At 41.1% G+C, this 20739-nt stretch overlaps 1 protein-coding gene across 1 annotated transcript in view; it reads left to right on the forward strand.

Moving 5' to 3' along the window:
- The window catches only part of MSH3 (mutS homolog 3), an 87850-nt gene that overhangs the window by 55678 nt on the left and 11433 nt on the right, over positions 1-20739 (forward strand). Inside the window, exons 14-20 of the mRNA XM_054986657.1 lie at positions 7584-7771; positions 9465-9633; positions 10771-10835; positions 15125-15241; positions 15780-15887; positions 16156-16270; positions 18519-18676. Coding sequence (XP_054842632.1) covers positions 7584-7771; positions 9465-9633; positions 10771-10835; positions 15125-15241; positions 15780-15887; positions 16156-16270; positions 18519-18676 — 920 coding nt within the window. The remainder of the gene's footprint in view (positions 1-7583; positions 7772-9464; positions 9634-10770; positions 10836-15124; positions 15242-15779; positions 15888-16155; positions 16271-18518; positions 18677-20739) is intronic.

Consider the following 20739-nt stretch of genomic DNA (forward strand, 5'->3'; position numbering starts at 1 on the left):
TAGAGGGACCCCCTTTGGGTATCAGCACCATGACGTCACGGTTACCACTGATGCCTCTCTGCTGGGATGGGGGGCTTACTGTGGTGATGTGTCTGTGCAAGATGTCTGGTCTGACAGGGAAAAGACCCTCCATATCAATGTGCTTGAACTAAGGGCCATTCGTTTTGCACTTGTGTCTCTTACAGCACTGCTGCGAAATCGTCAGGTCTTGGTGCAGACGGACAACACGACTGCCATGTACTACGTGAATCAGCAGGGGGGCACAGTGTCCATGGCCCTGTGCCGGGAAGCCACACTCACTTGGCAGTGGGCTATCAAGAACAGCGTGTCGCTCCGTGCTATACACGTAGCTGGGTCAGACAATGCCCGGGCAGATGCCCTCAGCAGGGTCCCTTTGCTGGACCACGAGTGGGAACTGAACGTAGAGTGCGTTGGGCCGATCTTCCAGATGTGGGGTCATCCAGTGATAGACGTGTTCGCCACTGCGGCGACCACCAAGGCCCACACGTTCTGTTCCAGGGCAGGGAGCGACCCCCTCTCTATTGGGGATGCCTTCCAGTTTATGTGGACGCAGGGCTTGCACTACATGTTTCCTCCGTTCCCCTTGATTCCCAGGGTCCTGTGCAAGATAGAGGAGGACGGGACGGACTGCATCCTGGTGGCCCCCTTCTGGCCACGGCAGGTTTGGTTCCCGAAGCTCCTGCGGATGTCCCAACGGACATATGTGAGTCTGCCCCCTCGGCAAGACCTTCTCCTAAACGGGAGCCTAGTCCACCACGATCCCAGGAAGCTGCACCTAACGGCTTGGCGGATCGTTCCTCCCCGATAGGCTTTACTGACGAGGTACAGCGGGTCCTCCTGAATGCCCGTCGGCCATCCACTAGGCGCGCTTATGCGGCCAAGTGGCGCAGGTTTGAGCTCTGGGCACTTGCCAGAGGAGTGGTGCCTGACACCAGTCCCTTGGGGGTTGTGTTCGAGTATTTGTGCCACTTGCGTGGCCTGGGCTTGAAGGTGTCCTCCCTCAAGGTACACTTGGCGGCGATATCAGCTGCTCACGCCCGAGTTGAGGGTGCTACGGTGTTTTCTCACCCACATTCCCGCCAGTTCCTTAAGGGCATGTACAATCTTTACCCACCTGTGTCGGCGCCAGTGCCTCAGTGGTCGCTGTCCTTGGTGCTCTCACGTCTCATGTTGCCTCCATTTGAACCTATGGCTACATGCCCCTTGGATATGCTATCCTACAAGGTAGCATTCTTGGTGGCCGTCACATCGGCCAGAAGGGTCAGTGAGCTGTCTGCACTGCGGTCTGACCCTCCCTTTCTTGTGTTTCATTCCAACAAGGTGGTCCTGCGTCCCTGCCTTGGGTTCCTGCCCAAGGTGGTGTCCGCCTTCCACCTCTCGCAGGATATCTCACTGCCTGCATTCTTTCCTCAACCCTCCTCTAAGGGGGAAAAGGCCCTTCATTCCCTAGACTTGAAGAGGGCCCTAGCCTATTACCTGGATAGGACGAAGGAATTCCGCTCCTGTCCTCACCTGTTTGTATGTTTTGGGGCCAAGGACAAGGGTAACAGGGCTTCCTCACAGACCCTGTCTAGGTGGATTGTGACGGCCATTAGCAAGGCCTATTCCCTGGCAGGGGTGGCTTGCCCGCTTCATGTCAGAGCCCACTCCACGCGGTCCCAAGCATCCTCTTCGGCACTCCTCAGGGGGGTGCCCCTGGTTAACATTTGTAAAGCGGCCACATGGTCCTCTGCAGACACCTTTGTCAGGCATTACGCCGTTGATGTCAATGCGGAGCAGGATGTATCTGTGGCCAAGGCTGTCTTACACTCCCTTTTTTCCTGAGGGGGTTTAGGAATGACTTTCTTGGCGTACCTGCTGGGTACCCTTGAGTGAAAGTGTGTATATATGTACCTGGGGGTGTTTATATATGTAAATATTGAGTATTTATGTGTCCTTACACAGTATTTTTACATAGGTGTATATATGCATATCTATTTATTGTTGTTCTTGTTTGCTTAATAAAATTGCGTTGGACTTCACCCCCGCCTTCCTTATTGTGTGAAGCTTGGTACACTCCCATGTGTGGAGGCACAGAAGAACGAAGATGAAAACAGGGTTAACATACCTGTAACTTATGTTCATCGAGTTCTTCTGTGCTGACACACAACCCTCCCTCCTACCCCGCTGTGAACTCCAATGCACGATAATGTGTTGGCTGTAACGGAAATTGGTGTTTTTAAGGTGTTATGGCTGAAGTGTGTTGGTCAAGCGGCGGCAAGGGAGAACTGAGGGAAGGGGCCGTTGGTCGCTGGAGGATCACGTGACCGTTTGGGCGGGAAAACGGTCGCTGAGGCGCGCGACAAACGGCCCCTTCGGAGCCATGGAAGCTCTAGAAAATTCTCCGGCGGCTGGCCTGCGCCTGCGCAGTCCCATGTGTGGAGGCACAGAAGAACTCGATGAACATAAGTTACAGGTATGTTAACCCTGTTTATTTGGGAACAGGCTAGCAACACCCTGGCTCCAGCAAGTGATGCACCTCTCCAGGGGCTCACTGTTTCACTTTGAATCGGAACCAGACCTCAATGACAAAGGGGTGTGTGGTATCACAACCTACCCAGACTGAAGCTGACAGCCTGGCAGATAATAGGACAAGGGAACTCTCAGACAGAGTAGCAGAAGTCATTCTTAACTCTAGAAGGAAAAAATACCAGGAAGTCTTGTGGCTTTAAGTGGAACAGATTTTGCACTTTGGACTATACAAAAGGGGTTAGATCCCAATGACTCTCCATTATCACAGGTGTTGGAATTTTTACTAACCCTCAAAGATGAAGGGCTGTCTAATTCTTCAATTAAGATCTATTTAGCAGCCATATCGGCCTTTCACTCCAGAATCGATGGGAAAACAGTTTTTTCACATCACATTTCTAAATCTTTCCTCAGAGGATTAGGGAATCTATTCCCACCCATCAATGAAATTGTACCACAGTGTTCCTTGGAATTGGTACTAGCTAGACTTATGTTGCCTCCTTTTGAGCCAATGGCTAGTTGTACCTTGAAATACTTACTCTTCCAATAGAGCACACCCACCTCCAGGGTAAGAAGCTTGTTAAGTCTCTCATGTGGAACTGCACAAGAAGATGGACAATGAAAACAGAGTTGCACTTACAGTAACTGTTGTTCATTGTCGCCTTCTGTGCAGGCACACATATCCTCCCTCCTCCCCCGATGTGCCTGTTGAATACTTACTGTGGGAAGGCTACTCGGGAGAACTGAAGGTAAAGGTGTGCTGCCTCCTGGTCTCATGCTTGGTGGGAAACACTGCGCATGCGCACTGAGGAGAGGTGCCCCCTAGCAGACGATAGCTTTAAAGAACCTTGCTGATTGGCAGGCCTGCACATGTGTGCCTGCACAGAAGATGTCAATGAACAACAGTTACAGTAAGTGCAACTCTTTTCTCTCTGTGCATAGCATTTATGACAGCTTGAACTAGATTCACTAGTAACATATTAAATAAAAACATCATTGTACATCATAAAACTTGTTTATTTTGCATATTTTAAGGTTGTCTGTGTTGACATTGCTGTGTGAGTTGTAAGGCAACACCATCTGTACAAATCATGTAGTAAATCCTTCTTTGTACTACAGTTGACCCTTGCATACCCTTAACACAGTAGAGGCAAACTTACTGCATTATAGTGTACAGTTAGAGTAGTTGATATGAGCGAGAATTCAAAGAGACAATCTTCTTCTGCATCTGTACCAACATTTCTGAGCCGTTCATTCTACTGCAGCTGTTCCTTCTACTGTTCCTTCTACTGCCTATGAAATACTGCTTTCAAAAGCCCAAGGACCCCCTGGAACAGCTTCAAGTGCAGTGCTAAGTGCTGCATTCACATGAAGAAATTGTGGAAATCCTAGAACAGTCACATAAGCATTTGGGTCGAGTATTCCCTTCAGGATTCTGGCTTGTTATATACATTTATATTACAATGAATGCCCAAAATTTGGTAATTGTCAACAGTATGAATGTTGACCGTCCAAGATGAATTTTGTGACCTCACAGAAATATTGACAGGTATGTGCAACCAGTCATCTAAATGTGATTGTCGGGATTCTCTGGTAGATGCAAGATAAGTAGGGAGAAAATTTTTAACATTTACCAGATTTGCTTTTGGACATTTGCGGTGAAAAGAAATGTGTGACATATCATGAACATTTCTTTTATACTGAGGCAGAGATAACATCTTTTTACAGGTACTTTCTCACTCTCAGGGCCAAGAGCATTTTAGCATTGGATGTCCAAAAGCAATCTTTTCCATGACTGGTAGGAATGGCTAACGCTAAATCTGTTTTGACTCGTTCTAACATCTGCAGCCAAAAGCTGCATCAGCTATTTTACAGTGCCTTACAAATGTAGATGCCAGTCCCATGTAGATATCGTACAGATTTCCTTTACCGATGAGTTGACATTGAATGCTGCTGTCATGGAGTGGGCTGCAATTCTCTGTGGTACAGGATGTCTTTGTGTCTGTTATGCAGTAATGATGTGCTGTCAGAGCCATCTGCTCAGCGTTGACTTGGATATCTTCTTACCCAACATCAGAAGAATGAAAGTAACAAAGAAATGACCAAATTGCCTGGTATACTCAGTTCTTCTATGCCCTATAAAGATCCTACGAAAATTCAGATTTTTTCTCCGGGATGACTGGGTTTAAGGTAGAAGGATGGAAGGAATATTTTCTGAAAGTAGTGGAAGTGGAAATTTACTTTAGATATAAAGTGAGATCATTTCTCAGTATGATCTTGTCTTTATAGAATACACAGATACCTTTTCTAGCAGATATGGCTCTTATTCTGCTGAAGTTGCCACTGTCATGAATAATACCATGAATGCCAGGAATTTCAGGGAAACATTTCTGGTTCAAACTAAGGTTCAGAGACAGCTAATAAGACTATGAGCAAAATCTGGGTCCAGTAACACCTTAAAGACCAACTAGGTTTCCAAGGTATGAGCTTTGACTCTTGACCCAGATCTTGCTCTTAAAGTTCAGACCAACATAGCTACCCATGATGGAAACCTATGGATTACCAAAGGTTAGACACCTCCACACACACACACAGCACATATCTCTGGACAGGATAATACAATTTGTGTGTTCAAAAATTGGGGATAACATGGCCACCAGTCTGAATACGCTCACAGCTACTAATATGAACTGTCCTGTAGGAAGCAAATAACATGTTGAGTCAAAGTTGTGAAGAGGTCTAATGGCCTCCTCTTATACCAGCAAGTATCAGCTTTCTAGGAAGTATCATACCCACTGTGAGATGAGGGTTTCCTGGAGGATAGAGTGATATAGGTTACCTGATCTGAATAATCTAGATCTAAGAAACTTTGCTGCTCATTTTCTGGGTTGAGGCTAGTTGGAGGCTAGCCAGTTATTGTCTTCCCCCGACACCATTGGAATGAGCCTGTCATCAGTTGCCATGCTGGAACTTGTTCGTTCTGATGTTACTGATGTTAGAACCCTGCTATGGTACCTTGTACTGAAGTTGGTCCGTGCCTGGTATCCTGTTGTGGTTTTGATTGATTTTGACCAGGTTGATTTTAAAAAGTTGGTTTGAAATCAGGTTAAGGTGCCTGGAAAGCAAAAGATATAAAATCACTGATTTCTTCTGCATTAATTGCCCCTTCTGGTCACCAGAGCCCCAGAGATGAGATGTGCCACATATAGATCCCTGAGAGGAATTGTCTCATATCTTTGGTTTCAATCAACATGTCATCCAGGTTGTCCCTGAATAATTTTACTCTTGAAAAAGAAAGGAGGCTAGGATGTGATTCTCTGCCTGCCAAGTTTTCAACAACGTTGTGTCTACTGCTGAAGACACGGCTCTTGAGGAGAACCTCAAGGCATATAGACTGGCATCTGCCATAAATGAGGCAGCCTTAAAAAGTATGGATGTTCCTTCCATCCTCTGCCAAGGGGGAGAGTACAGCAGGGAAAGCCATTGGTGTTGAGCCTTGTCTCTCCCACAGGTCCTGCTCAGGGTAGGGAGAGTCCAGGGCCATCCCATCCCCAGGCCACCTTTTTAAGAGGCTAGCTGGGGAATGGAAGGGCCCAACCTCTCCTGCAGCTTGGAAGGAGGGGTGGGCAACTAGAGCAAAAGGGACCAGGGTAAAGTGGAATCCCCCTTCTCTCAGACATCTGAAGCCTATCTGCTGCTTGGCCTGAAAGGAAGCTGGGGAGGGAGCCAGCCTTGAGCGCTGACCTGCAGACAGGGGAACTTGACCGTTGGGATTTTTTCCCTATTCAGTTTGCACTTCTGCATTTCCTCCTCAGCCTTGTTTGGCTCTTCTTACAGTTTTAGGATTATGATAGCTTTGGCCAGTATGCTTTGATAGTCATCATGATTAAAAAGGCATTTGGACTGTTTGTCACAACCACTTTTTTCTCAGAAATGTCCCCCCCTTCTCTGTCCAAAGAGGGCTTTCAGATACAGGATTGAACAGTGACTGCGCTGTCTGGGTCACTGTCCCTTGTGGCAGAATTGAGGCACTATGATTTGTGCAGCCTTATTAGTCTGGTGTCTGCGTCTGCTTCTTGACTGATCAGCCAGTGTTGCTACTATTATTTCCTGCCTGAATTGTGGAGGAGAAGGGAAGAGTGGGGAAGAGTTAGATAGTCTCATGTGGCCCTTCTGCAGTTTTGAACAAATTGTTGTTTTGTAAAAAGATGAATTCTTCAGCTGTCACTCACCTCAGCCATCCAGCCACTTCTGTAGAAACTTGGGAGATGTACTGTGTGGTCTGCAAATATACTTTATTCCCTGTGGGAGACACACCAGATTGAACTAAGGCAGCCACCATGTTTAATCTCCGCTGCAGGACACTCTCTCATTGCAGGGGAAATTCCCGCCACAGTTCTGTGCCAATGCTTGGCCTCTGTGTCTTGCTTCTCTCTTGCCTGACCCACATTTCCTACAAGGGAATTCTGAACAAATTGCACCGGCTTTGATGAGAAGGAGTCTCAATCATTGTTTGTGCTGAGAAGCAGTAAAGGATCTATCCCGAACAGTCTCTTTGGTGCTACACCTATTTATTGCCTCAGCAGGTGCAAGCCGTGAGTTGCAGAGTTATTTTTTTAAAAGATGGCTAGAAGTTATTGTAAAAAAAAAAAGAATCTGGAATAAGGAAGGGAGAGAAGAGTGGGACTGGATGATATTATAGAGGGGGAAGTTATTTTATTAGATTTCCTTAGCAAGCCTGTACTCCTTTCTTAGGCAAAAAAGGAATGTGGAATAAGGAGACAAGTAATTCGAATTGAAACCTGCCTCCTTGACTGACTGTTGGGCAACACCCATGCTAATATGTCCTTCCCCTCAGACTGGAAATGTGTGCCCTAATTACAGTTATTACTGTTAGTATTCTAGGGAAGCAGGGAACTTGTATCTCTGTATTATAGTCAGCCTTATGTAATCTAAATAACGTTTTAAAAATTTTTAAGAGACCATGAAACAATATTCAGTTTAAAACCAATGACAAAAGCACTACCTGAAGGTACAATTGCTTTCCCTTTCAGTGTTCTGTCCAAGAGTTCTATCTGGTAGTTGGCACGCTGTCTCAGTTGGAAGCTGCTATCACAGCACTTATTCCAGCAATACGTTCTCAGGTGCGAGCATCTTTGTTGCAGAAGATACTCTTGGAAATTCCAGAATTGCTCTGCGTAATGAAAAATTATTTAAATGTACTTAATGAAGCAGCAGCAAAGTAAGTAAACGGAACATATGGTTAACTAACTTAGTATTATATAAGAATGAGTGAATTGTCAGTTTTTAGAGTTTCTTACAGTCAGAATTTCAGTTTGGAAAAACTTTGAAAACTTCCAACCTGCAAAAGACTCTCTTATTTATAAGACAGGTTATGTTTGGAGGATCTTATCCAGAGCCAAATGGGGAAAGGGGAGGGAAAGAGGTTATCTAAAATTCCACTGGGTGAACTACCTCCCCAGCCCCCCGTCTGAACAGAGCAAAGTCCTTTTCAAAGATTGCTCTGCTCATACAAGAACCAGGGGGAACAATGACCCCCTTCTTCTGGTAGTGCATAGCACGTTGTTCAAGAGCATAGCAGAGGCTTTTGGGGATGCATGATGAGTCTGTTATGGACAGGCAGGGAAGATTCACATCTGCAAATTCCTTCCACTTGTAGATAGTAGGATCTGTTTTAAGTACTCATGGAATAAATTGTTCATATGTCAGTGGAATAAATTGACATACTCTTGTAATGTCCTATTCAACATGTGGAAGTACAGGCTTTCCACTAATAAGTAGCATCAGTCTACAATGTTGGCAGAATTTTTAGATATGTTTTGACAGCTTTGTCTTCTTAAAATAGAAATCCTATAAATGTAAATTCCGCTAAGCCCTGACTTGAACAGTGTAGCCTAATGGTGCTTCCGGAAGCTGCTCAGAGTTGTACTTTTGTGAAACTTTCAAGTGAAAGAAATTCCATGATTGAAAAAGGATGCACTGTGAATGCTGTACTTACTTGAATTTGATACACATGGAGAGCTACATGATCACAATGATCCCTTTAGAGCTGTTCTTGAGATAAATCCCTGCCACTTTGGCATTGTAAAATCCTGTTTGTGACATACTTCACAAGGTCGCTATGTCTTTCTAAATCCAGTTCATTCTCAAATGCAATTCAACCAACAGGATAGCAGGTTTGAGTCAAAACTTCTGAATACCAATGCTGTGGTCAACTGCGGAACAGGAACTTTGGCTTTGTGCCTTCCTTTAGGCCATCTGGTGTCATCTTGTGTTCATTCTGTTCTGGTGTTCATTCAGATGTGGGTCGAACTCCTTGATTTTGCAAATCATATGGCTGTCTAACAACCTCCAGAAACCCTTCTGTCTTCTTCCCATATGGAAGGTCATTTCCGTAAGAGCAACGGATGAATCTATTCAAGCATTTTCAAAAAAGTCAGGATCGTTCCCCTTATAACTTACGACCTCCTTTTTTGTAAGGTTTCAAGGCTACCATAGTTCTTATAAACAACCTTCCCACAGTGTTAAGAGAGTGGTGTGCTGTCTGTGTGTAAAAGTTGTTGGATTTTTTATCCTTAAAAGACTTTGTTACTAAGAACAGTAAATATTCAATGTAAAAGCAGACCTATCTAAAATGATCTATTAAGCCATATATTTCAGAAAGTGATATATCTATATATGTAAAAAAGCTTGGTAAACAGGACAGACTTGTGCCTTAAACATAGGTGCATCTGAGTCAAGAGGAAAATACCACTAAAGAAGAGACGTTTTGTTCACCCATCAAACTTTAGATGGCAGAGGCATCCAAAGATGTTAACTGATATTTGTTGGTGCATATTGCAGCTATGGGATCATGAAAAACTGTGATTCAATAAGGTCCTACAATAACTTCATTTTTTGTTCTCCATAATTAGAATTGGAGACAAAACTCAGCTTTTCAAAGATCTTAAAAAATTCCCTATAATAAAGAAGCGGAAGGATGAAATTGAAGCAGTACACCATCAGATCCAGTTACACCTTCAAGATATACGAAAAAAGCTAAATGGTCTTTCTGTGGATTATGTAACAGTATCTGGGCAAGAGGTAAATCTGGGCCTTACATTTTTTCCTTTTTGTGTACCAGAGTTCCATGTTTTTGTCAACCATTTGTAAACAAAAAACTTGTAGATTTAGTTTCCTACCTTGATCCATTATCACTTGATCTTTGCTTCCCTTGAAAAAATGTTTTATCAGCCAAAGGTAATCCCTTTATAGAGGAATGTATTTAATATTTTGGGTTAGAGTGCTAGTAATAAGAAAAAGAAACTGAAAATGCTGCATTAGTTACATGTGGGCAGTGGGCGCACTGGCAAGAAGTTTGGAAAACAGATGTAGAGCAAGAGCTGAGGTGCTTTAAAAGTCTGGATGCAGCATATGGCAGTTCAGTTGCCTGGGTGCTGTCTGTCTGAGTAAAAATAACCACATTTCTGAGAACCAAATGTACCATTAATTATGTTGCTTCATTGAACACATGAAGCTGAGTTTTATAAGGTCTGTCAAGTCCGTCACTGACTGCTCTGACTGGCAGCAGCTCTCCCGCGGTCTCAGGTTCTTCCCATCACCTATTACATAATTCTTTTAGCTGGGGACTCTATCAGTTATACTTTTGTGTATACAAAGCAGATGCTCTTCCAGTGAGCCATGACTCTTTCCTATCTGATATGGTGTAAACCACTCTGGGGATATGCTGAACTGAATGGTTAGGATATAGATGTTAATATAGATGTTAAGTTGTTAATTAAGATGTTAATATAGATGTATAGATGTTAAGTTAATAAATTGTGGGTTGGATCCAGACTGTTTCTGCAGGCACAAGAATGTCCGCCTGTGGAGCCTGATTTTTTCACCTGTCATGGCAGTCCAAAATGCCCCTTGAAATCAGGCTCCTGGGGGAGAGGGGCCCCATAAACGGGGTATGGGGTACTGCTGCAAGTGGAGAGGGGTTAGATTCCATGGGTAGAAGTCCTTTCACCTGTGGCAATGTTAGTTTGGATTCAAGCCATGACTGTGTGGCATAAGCTTTCATGGGCCAGATCTGTCTGACAAAATGGTCTCTGGTCCATGAAAATTTCTGCCACAGTAAATCTATTAGTCTTTAAGATTCCACTCATGGTTGTTTTGCTGCAATAGATGGCTTGTTGCTGTTTATTTTAGTTTCTGGAATGTTGCTGCTTATTTTAGTTTCAGGTTGAAGTCAAGAACTCGCTGATATCTTCCATACCACCTGATTGGATTAAAGTTAGTAGGTATGTAAAATAATATATATATTTCCTATTTGTGAATAACATTTATTTTATTACTCTCAAATGGAATGAATTTCCAGGAAAAACCTTCAACGTTCTTCACTCTTAATGGTGGAGAAAATTCGAAAATGTTTGAAAATAATTGTTTAAAATAGATGATTGATAAATGTTTCTATAACTTTACCAGCTCTAAATATATTTCAAAGTTATTAAAGCATAATAATATATCTTAAGGTACAACAATATTGGCAGTAGATGTATACAATCAATTTGATTAATACATTATACCAAGTTATTGCATAATGTAATAGAAACATAAAGATTGGATGAATGAACATTTTCCATTTTTTAAAATATTGCATGCTCAATTCCTTATGATATCCCTTATGTATAAGGAAATTCTGTTGACATCACTGAGACATGCCTTCATAGCCTTAAAATCTCATGTGTTTTGTATTTGCTAGAATAATCATAGTTACTGAACAAATGAGAAAATATACATTTGGAATGGGATATTTTTACACAGTGAGAATATGCAGTAAAAGTGCTGTTTTGAATAAGTTTTTCTAAAGGTTTTTATTTATCTTCAAAGTTTTATTTCAGAAATTTAAAATCTAAGAGTATGTGTTCAAATCAAAAGCTCTGCAAACTTAGAATGTCCCAATCGAATAAGCATCGAGCAAAACAGATGTTGATCCATCTGCTGTCTGTATAGAGCAGGCTTTGGTTTAATGCTTTGTGTGTACTGTCTTCAGTTGCATACTGAAGCATCAGTTTATCATATGCAGCCAAGGAATTAGGTCATTATGTACTGGGTAATAGCAGGTGTGGGGTAGGCAATTAATAACTTCAAATGGACTTTCCCCCCACATCAGTAGAATGTGTGTAAGGCACAGATAAATTTCTCAAATATCCATGTGTCCAGTCTCAATCTTGGTGTGGACTGAAGGCACTCATACTAGGATTCAAGAATTTCTCAGCAAATTGTCACAAGAAATAGAAATCACTATATGCTGTTTATGCCAATTATTTTCCAGAAAAGAACATTTCAGAAAAAGAGGCATTTAGTTTGTATTTCTTGTTTTTTTGAGGAGACAGTAATGCACCCCACAAAATTCCATTGCTATGGAATCTCCTAAGTAAAGTTCTCGGGGTTGTCAACCCTTTAATGTATCAAAAGCATGGGCAGTAAAAGTAATTGAGAGAACGGTTCTTTTCTCTAGCAAAATAATAATCTGCAAAGTGTTCCTGTTGTAAAAATAAAAAGCTTAAGCACCATAAAAGCAGTGGTCTTCTGGAGAAAAGAGCATTTTTAAGTTGTGGATGATTCAAGTGAATTCTACTGAATCTTTACTCTTTGAATCTGTCAAACAAGGGCAGATTCAACTGCCTATGCGTTCTATATAGATTTAAGTTACGATGCTGTTTACTTCTCCTTTTACACAAACATACAGTTTTCTGAGAGATTTTAATTGAAGGAAATCTACTTTTATTTTGTTGATACTTCAGAATCTGAGAGAGAAGGAACACACTGTGTGATCTAGTTTCCCCACGATACAGGATGTCTTATTTATTTAAAATATTTCAACAGCTATGTGTCTAGACTTTACTTGAAAACCTTAGAAGAGTTTACAGCATCCTGAAGCATTTTATTTCATTGCTAAATTGTTCTTCAATTTCAAAACTTTCTTCCTAGTATTTAAATGAATGCCCCCTTCCCTAATTAGTGAATGCCCCCCTTCCCTAATCCCCTAATAGTCCTTTTTATTTGCAGGTCAAGATTATGGTCCTGTCATGTTCCTGCTATTAGCAGTGACAGGTGTATTGTAAACAACATCTGTTTATTAACAGGGAGGTAAAGGGATTTAATCGACTGGTTTCAGAACAAGGGAGTTCATACAATTTATACTTCCAGCTGACAAACACTTCTAAGCAGGAACTCTGTCCCATGTGACGAAACCAAATAATACAAATACTAGAAGGAAATCACTGTTCCACTGTAATCCTACTATATAAAAGGCTAACTGTATTCCTGATTACTCACTTCCTACCCTGGTGCGCCTGCAGAGGGTGCTGCTGTGGAGAGGAATCCCAGACGAGGCAGCCCGTTCCTCCAGAGAACGTGCTGCGGCGGGAAGTCCAGGCTGGGATCAGGAACAGAGCAGGAGGCACTGCCTGCCCCCCACTTTCACCCAGCTGGGATCAGGAGCAGAGAAAGTGGTAGTTCCTGCCCCCGAACAGCACCCAGCTGGGATCAGGAGCAGAGCAGATGGCAATGCCCTCACCCCACCTTTACCTAGCAAGTGGCAATGCCTGCCCCCCCAACTTCATCCAGCTGAGATCAGGAGTGGAGCCAGGTGGCAATGTCTGCCTTCACCTGGCCGGGATCAGGCACGGAGCAGGAGGCAATGCCCACCCTCCCTTCACCCATCCAGGATCAAGAGCAGAGCAGGTGACAATGCCTGCTCCCCTTCACCCTGCTATAATCAAACATGGAGCAGGTTGCAATGCCTGTACTCCGCCCCCCTTCACCAGGCCGGGATTAAATATTAATCTGAATCACTAAGTACAGGAAAAAGATAAGTATATAGTTTCTTTGTTGTAAATTAACCCCTTCTTAAGTTGCATTATCTTTAATTTTTTTAAAAAGTCACTGGAGTTTAGTTACATATATTTGAATGTAACATTTAGTTACATTCAGTTTACAGTTCAATTTTACTATTGCTAGATGCCATGCTAGACATGCTTACTGGGTGAATGGGCAGGCCACATTTTAACACCCAGACATCCACTTTGTGGAATGGTCTACCTGAAGAAGTTATGAAAGTTCACACTCTTCTGGCTTTCTGCAAACTATGCAAAAAGACTTTTAACCTCAGATAGAGCTGTAAGGAAGCTGTCTCGTAGACATGCATCAGTAAAGGGATAGGGAGTGACTATAGACTTAACTACAATTGCTGTAAGTATGATCCTACAGGGTAGATCCGATTTTGTTTAATATGTAAGTCTTACAATTACTAATGCTCTGTTTCAGCACTTCTTTAGATTTCTGCTGATTTTAAATCTTTGCAAATTTGCATTTATATACCTTATTAAATTGTTTCTTGAAATACCTTTGAAATTGTCTGTACTGACCCACACTGTGTAATCCACCTTGAGTCTCAGTGGAAAAGGCTGACTATAAATAATGTAAATAAATATATGTGAGTAAATTCCATGGAGCTTACTCCCAAGTAGGTATACATAGAACATTTGCAGCTGGCAATAATGTCTAGGATATCACTGATAAGGCCAGACTAGCTTGCTCAACAAGAGCCTCACCAAATCTTCTGCTGCCTCAGCAGTCTAGACTACACCACATTTTATTTCAGTAATTACATCTTTTAATCTTGTCACCCTGAGAATAGTCTATGAAAATGTAATTCTTTGTATCTTCAGTTAAATTGTTGTCATTGATCTCTAAGATAGACCTTGTATCAGTAAATAATGTATTTTATAATCTACAGTGAAAAAACTAGTTAATTTTTACTTGATTGTTTTAACTCCATGCTAACATGATTAATTAAAGAGAAACTTCCCTCCTCCATTATCAATTATTTATGGACTCCCAAAGAGCCTTATTAATGATCCTGACTATTGGTTTTTTTAATTGGCTGTGGTATTCATATAAAAACCCACCTTTTCCTCCATTTCAGTTGGTACTCTTTTTGGAACATTTCTCACAAGCTTTCCCAAAATAATTTTCCATGACTTTTAATTACATAACACATTTTAATATGCAAAAATATTTAACCTGTAAAGAAAATTAGGTGAAAGAAAATGAATGAATGAATGAATGGGAAGGCCACATTTTAACATCAGTTGGTTTTAACACATCTGAAACATCTTGTCATGTTATAATGTTAAGCAAAACTCACACTCCCCATTGTGCTGCACAGTAACATAGTAATTCATTCACAATAAATAATAGAATCAGAGTTCACTAAAATGAAAAAGAGACTTTATTCTATTGTCAAGGTGCACAGTGGACTCTGCCTCCTGTAAAAGTACACTCTGTATTTTTTGAGCCATGGAGCATATGTTAAGTTGGCTTGAAAGTAAATGATTAGTGAGTTGAAATGAGCAACAATTGCATGATCAACAACAATCTAGTTCAAATTATATGGAATATGTTCTTCCTACATAAAAGTAATGTGTGAATTGGTCCTAAGAAAGCAGTGGTTTGATTTCCTACATGGCACCATAAGAAATTGCTTAGTAACCTTTATTTCCTATTTGGTTTTCTTTTCTAGCACAAAAGCTGTTAGCCGTTTCCACACTCCTTTTATTGTAGAAAATTACAGACATCTGAATCAGCTACGTGAACAGCTAGTCCTTGACTGCAATGCTGAATGGTTACACTTTTTAGAGTGAGTTTACAAGTTTGGTTTTGTTATTAAAGAAGATCATAAAATGTGTTTCAAAATTTAAATAGAAAATTATTAATAAGCATTAGATAATGTGCTGCTAGCTTTGCTTAAAGGATTGCTTGAAAGATGCTACATTTCACATATGGAGAGCTAGTATTTTAGAACTGCCGGGAGCTATTTGAATGCTTATATAATACTTTTTGCAATTCTAATAAAATGTAAAGGCTACCCTTAGCTAATCTGTTGCCCACCTGAATAGATTACTAATATGCCTCAGCTTGTATCCATCCCACTAATCGGAATTCTATGCTAATCCCATGCTATTTTGATAAATCAAGGGAGGTTTGTTTTCCCAGTCAATATAGTATTTCTGTATGGACTAACTAAGTTTGTTTTGCTTTAATGGTTACTTATAGCCTTTATATAGAACTTTTTTGTAGGAATCTTGGGGGGGAAAGAGAATCAGTGGCAAAATATGGTAATAGTTTATAGATAAATATCTTATGCAACCATTTTCTTTTTCTCCTTTAATGTGTAGTCATTTTAATGAACATTATCACTCTGCCTCTAAAGCTGTGGGTCACCTAGCAACTGTGGATTGTGTCTTTTCCTTGGCTGAGGTTGCTAAACAAGGGGACTATTGCAGGTAACGACTCCCTAAACAATGGTAAAATATTAGTTATCATTGTAGATTTAATATAACACCAAAATATATACTGTCAAATATCTGTGTACTATGTTTAAAAATATTAAAAGAATTCTCCAGAATATTATCTGTAAGATTATGATGGTGGAGTTGATTTCCTGATAGAATGTGTTCCCTGGCTTGCTTTAATTTGGGGGAGATTGAACACTGAAGCCAGACTCCTCCTCATCTCCATCTAACAGTGTATTGTAATACACATTTTTTTCAGACCAGTCATAAAAGATGACAGATCAGAGATAATGATAAAAAATGGGAAACATCCTGTGATTGACTTGTTGTTAGGAGAGCAAGAGCAGTATGTTCCAAATCATACCTACTTACCGGTACGTATGGGATAAATAGACCAGGAAATAATAAACCCATCATAAAGTTGCTTTTTTGCAGAAAAACCATATATTTGTTTTCTTAGTTTCCAGATGGCAGTAATTGCCCCCAGTTCCTGGGATCAAGGTTATAGTGTGGATAGGTTGCTACTCCTGAAAGGCATGTTCTGTGATCATCTATGGCATACAGCTATTATCTGTATTTATGAATTTGATGCCACCAAGCAATACAATCCATACATTTTATCAGCACCATACGTAAAGCTCTATAAAATAACAAATTCACAAAATAAATTCAGACAACAAGTGTGCCACATTCAGAACGCAGGAAATAAACTAGATACAGAGCTGATAATTGAGGGTACTCAGCTAAGCTATAGATTACAGGTCAGTTCTTACACATCTGTTTGTCATGGTTAGTTAATTATGCATTTAGAGATGAAGAACATATATGCTGCCTATTCTCATGGATATGAATGTATGTATGTACAAAAACTACAGTTCTAAAAAAATTTGGAGATGAAACTAGCAGAACAGGGTAGTAAACTGACTTTTCTGCCTCCTGATGGCCATGAAAGTATAGAGGCAGATTTTTTTAAAAAGTTGATATGTAACCTGCCCTGCGTTTAGAAATCACCCTTAACTGTGATTGAGTAAAAATCTGCAAACTCAACTTCTTGCCATAGTTGCACACATACCTTGCTACCCTCCCTTCTTGCATAGAACATTACCTTGTGATGTAAAATATAAGTGCATTAGATGCTCTTCTAAGCACAGTGCTTTAGGATTTTCAGGAGGAACATGAAAACAACCAAGTAACAATACATTTTGGGATTTAAATAATTTATTTTGTTATGGTTTAAACAATTTATGGAGAAATTGCTATTGTGCAATTTGTATTTTCAATTGGTTTTATTGTGGGGTGGTATTGTGATTTGGGATAGGGCATGCACACAACCCTGATTAAGTAGAAAATGAGATGACTTTTTATAAATAAGTGAAATGTTAACAATAATCCATATGAGAGATATCATAAGCCATTGATTAGGAGTAGTATCCCGGTCCAGATCATCCTTATATGATCATAGTTCTCCTGTGGTCCAGTGTGGGGCAGTCACAACCAATGGGAAGAAGCTCCTTTCTGGAAGCAGTCACAGTCATTAACTTGTTTTACAGCTGCTAGCAGGAGAGATGTCTCCCTCAGTCTCCCAGTTTCAGTCCTGTCTGGTTTACAGACAAATGTCTGTTAACTGTGCTCATTAAAAGAGCTCAGTGGCTCCTGTTCTCCACAGCCTTTTTTCTTTTTCTAGCTCCCCACTCTTACCTTATTTGAGTGTTTTGCGGGGTATCTTTTTTTCCCAGAGCCAGAGTTGGGTCAACCTTTCGAGGTGACCCCTCTCCAAGGTTATTTCTCCAGGAGGGGAGGGAGGCTACAGGGACTCCATGCTTCAGCCAGGAGATTCCCCTGTTGCTCCAGTGGAGAAGCTTTGGAGGTTGTAGAAGAGATGCTCAAACATCCTGGTCCTGAAAGACCAGACAAAGTGGCACTTGTTCTACCTTCTCTATTTGTTAGCTGTAGATCAAGATGGGTAGCCATGTTAGTCTGTCCGTAGCAGTAGAAAAGAGCAAAAGTCCACTAGCACCTATAAGACTTAGAAAATTTGTGATAGTTTCTTGGATCACAGTATCTGAAGAAGTGAGTTGTCTCATGAAAGCTCATATACTACCACAAATTTTGTTAGTCTTTTAGGTGCTACTGGACTCTTGCTCTTTTCTATTACTATTGATGGGATGGATTGTGTTCAGGGTCTCACCAATTCCTGATGCATCACCCCACATTCCTAAGAAGTGGAGGTGGGAGCTTCCCTCTTGCCACTGCTATTGCAACTGAGTAGCCAGTGACCGTAGATTGGTAGGATAGAGAGAGGGGGGCCTATTCCCCCTTTTTGAGGGCGGGCAAGGCTGGAAAAAAATGACAGGAAGGCAGCGTATGCTGGGATTTTAGTGTGCAGCGGGGTTTGGAGGAAGGTGAGCCTTCTTCCTTCCAGTCTAGCCCTTCCTCTTCTTCCAAAGGACAGGAATCAACCCAAACTGCCTCCAGAAAGGAGCTTATTCCCATTGTTGTGACTGCCCCAAGTATGACCACCAAGTAAGGAACTTCACTGTAAGTGAACAAACGTACCATTCTGTGATTACTAAATAAACTATTTCTGAAAAAGTGCTGTAATTGTACTGCTTCTTTTTCTAGAAAGACAGTCAAAGGACAATGATCATTACTGGGCCTAATATGGGTGGAAAGAGCTCCTATATAAAACAAGTTGCATTAATAACAATAATGGCACAGATTGGTTCTTATGTACCAGCTGAGGAAGCATGTATTGGTATTGTGGATGGTGTATTCACCAGGTAAGATGTCAAACTAAAAGTTGTATTGGGTAAATGATAGATTTGAAATTTTGCTTTCACTTTTTCAGTCATTTGTGTATTTGCATGTACTTGTTGGTTGCCCTAGTGTGTAGACTCACACTTTATACATAATCAAAAGACTTAAGAGTACTTAAGGGTGCTGCAGTCAGCTGAGCCCCCTCCCCAACATCTTGTTTGCAGGAATCACTGGAAGCTCAGGGAAAGCAATGTAGGAGAGTTGAAGTGGAAGAGAGAAAATAATGCCCCTTCTTAAGAAAGCTTTAGAATGTGGTTGGATATAGACCAGTGAAAGAAAATTTATGGCCATAGTTATTTCTGGAGGAGTTTGGAAATATGAAGAATAGTATCTGCTAGTTCAAAGGTGTGCAGATTTCTTCCATGTTTGGATGGAATATTTTGTGGCTAGGGAACTTTAATTTTCATGGTTCATTGCTGCTGTAGCCACATGCCTCTGTGACATCTCTCTTGTCAATCCTAGTTGCATTTTGGCTAAAAAATATGAATCACAGCCTCCTCTTCTGATCCTCAGGAAGAATTGACAAAAAATGTTTATACTGAACTTTCATCCTCCAAGGTACCCAGTGTGGCTTATATGAATACAATATAAACCACACAACAAACAAAATAACAAACTATGTCCTAGATTCAGTGGCTGTCTAATCCAGAACCACAGGCCTACAAGACATGGGCCATCGTCCAGATGCTCTTTGACTTTTGCACTTCAGCTCATGACAAAGGCTCAAGATTTAGACCTGGAACAGGAAGGAAAAGCAGCCACTCAGCAGAGACGTTAAACAGCTGGCAAATATGGTCCTCTCAAACTTCCCCACTCAGGGAAATGCTGTTTCTTCTGTGTGCTGACTAGACTAACTTGAAGTAGTTCTGGATTAGGATTCTTGTATGATGTAGTTTAACTTGAGGCATAAAAATTTAGATAGTCCTCAAACATTTCTAGTGTCCATTTGATCATTTCTGTTACTCTGTTATATTATGACCTTTAAAGATGACATTACTTGTGTTGCTCTTAATTTGCAAACTGTGTAAAGACTTGAACTTCTTTCAGTATGGTTCTCTTTTCATCAATATTTAGGGGAGAATTGATTATCTTTACTACAGAAATATAACTAATTTTTTATAGCTTCAGAGAGGAATTCTGACAACAACTCCTTTGAAACAGTTTTATTTCAGGTTTATGGTCTAGACCTTTAAAAATAGTATCACTCTTATTGTAGTGGTATTCACAAAATGTCATCATTACCCATAAACTGTGCATGACTACATGAATAGTGCCCAGTAGAGTAATGCAAGCATGATTGAACTCTCTTCTGAGACATTAAAATAGGTTTACAGGGTGATGCTATTCATATCACTATACTGCAGGTCTAGTTCCCAGTGTTTGCACAAATGAGATTCAAAAGGGTATTGAAGGTGTGTGATATAAGGCATTGTGATATAAGGTGTGTGATATAAGTTTCATTCCACTTACAAGAAGCTGCAATGTATGTTCTTCCAGAGGAAAAGCTGTCTTCTGTAAGTAGAAGGTTCTACTGCTATAGGAACAGAACCTTTCTATCTATCTAGATCAGAGGTCCCCAAAATAGTTCACATGGGTGCCATGGTGCTCACCAGTACCTTACTTGGCACAACCTGGTGTTTTCAGAAAGGGTGTGTGTGTTGGGGGTGGGATTCTTGTCCATAATGGCTTCTAATTGGCCGCTAGAGATCCAGTTGACTGTTCAAATTAAAATAATGTTGCTTTGGTGGCATGTGCCACATGTGTTGGTTATATTTTTTCTCACTTTTCCATTTTATTTTTTTAAAATTAACTCTTTTCCCCTGCACATGAACTTCTTTGGGGTGTTTGATTGACTCAGTCTCCTACAGCAACCATTTTGTGCCTAGCACCCTGTGTTAGAATTCTGAGGTATCCACAGGCTCTAAAAGATTGGGGCCCCTGATCTAGATATACAATATACCAATTAGATAGGTAAAGGTAGTCCCCTGTGCAGGCACCGAGTCATTACTGACCCATGGGAAGATGT

Source organism: Eublepharis macularius, chromosome 8, assembly GCF_028583425.1.
Source record: "Eublepharis macularius isolate TG4126 chromosome 8, MPM_Emac_v1.0, whole genome shotgun sequence".
Taxonomy (NCBI): Eukaryota; Metazoa; Chordata; class Lepidosauria; order Squamata; family Eublepharidae; genus Eublepharis; species Eublepharis macularius.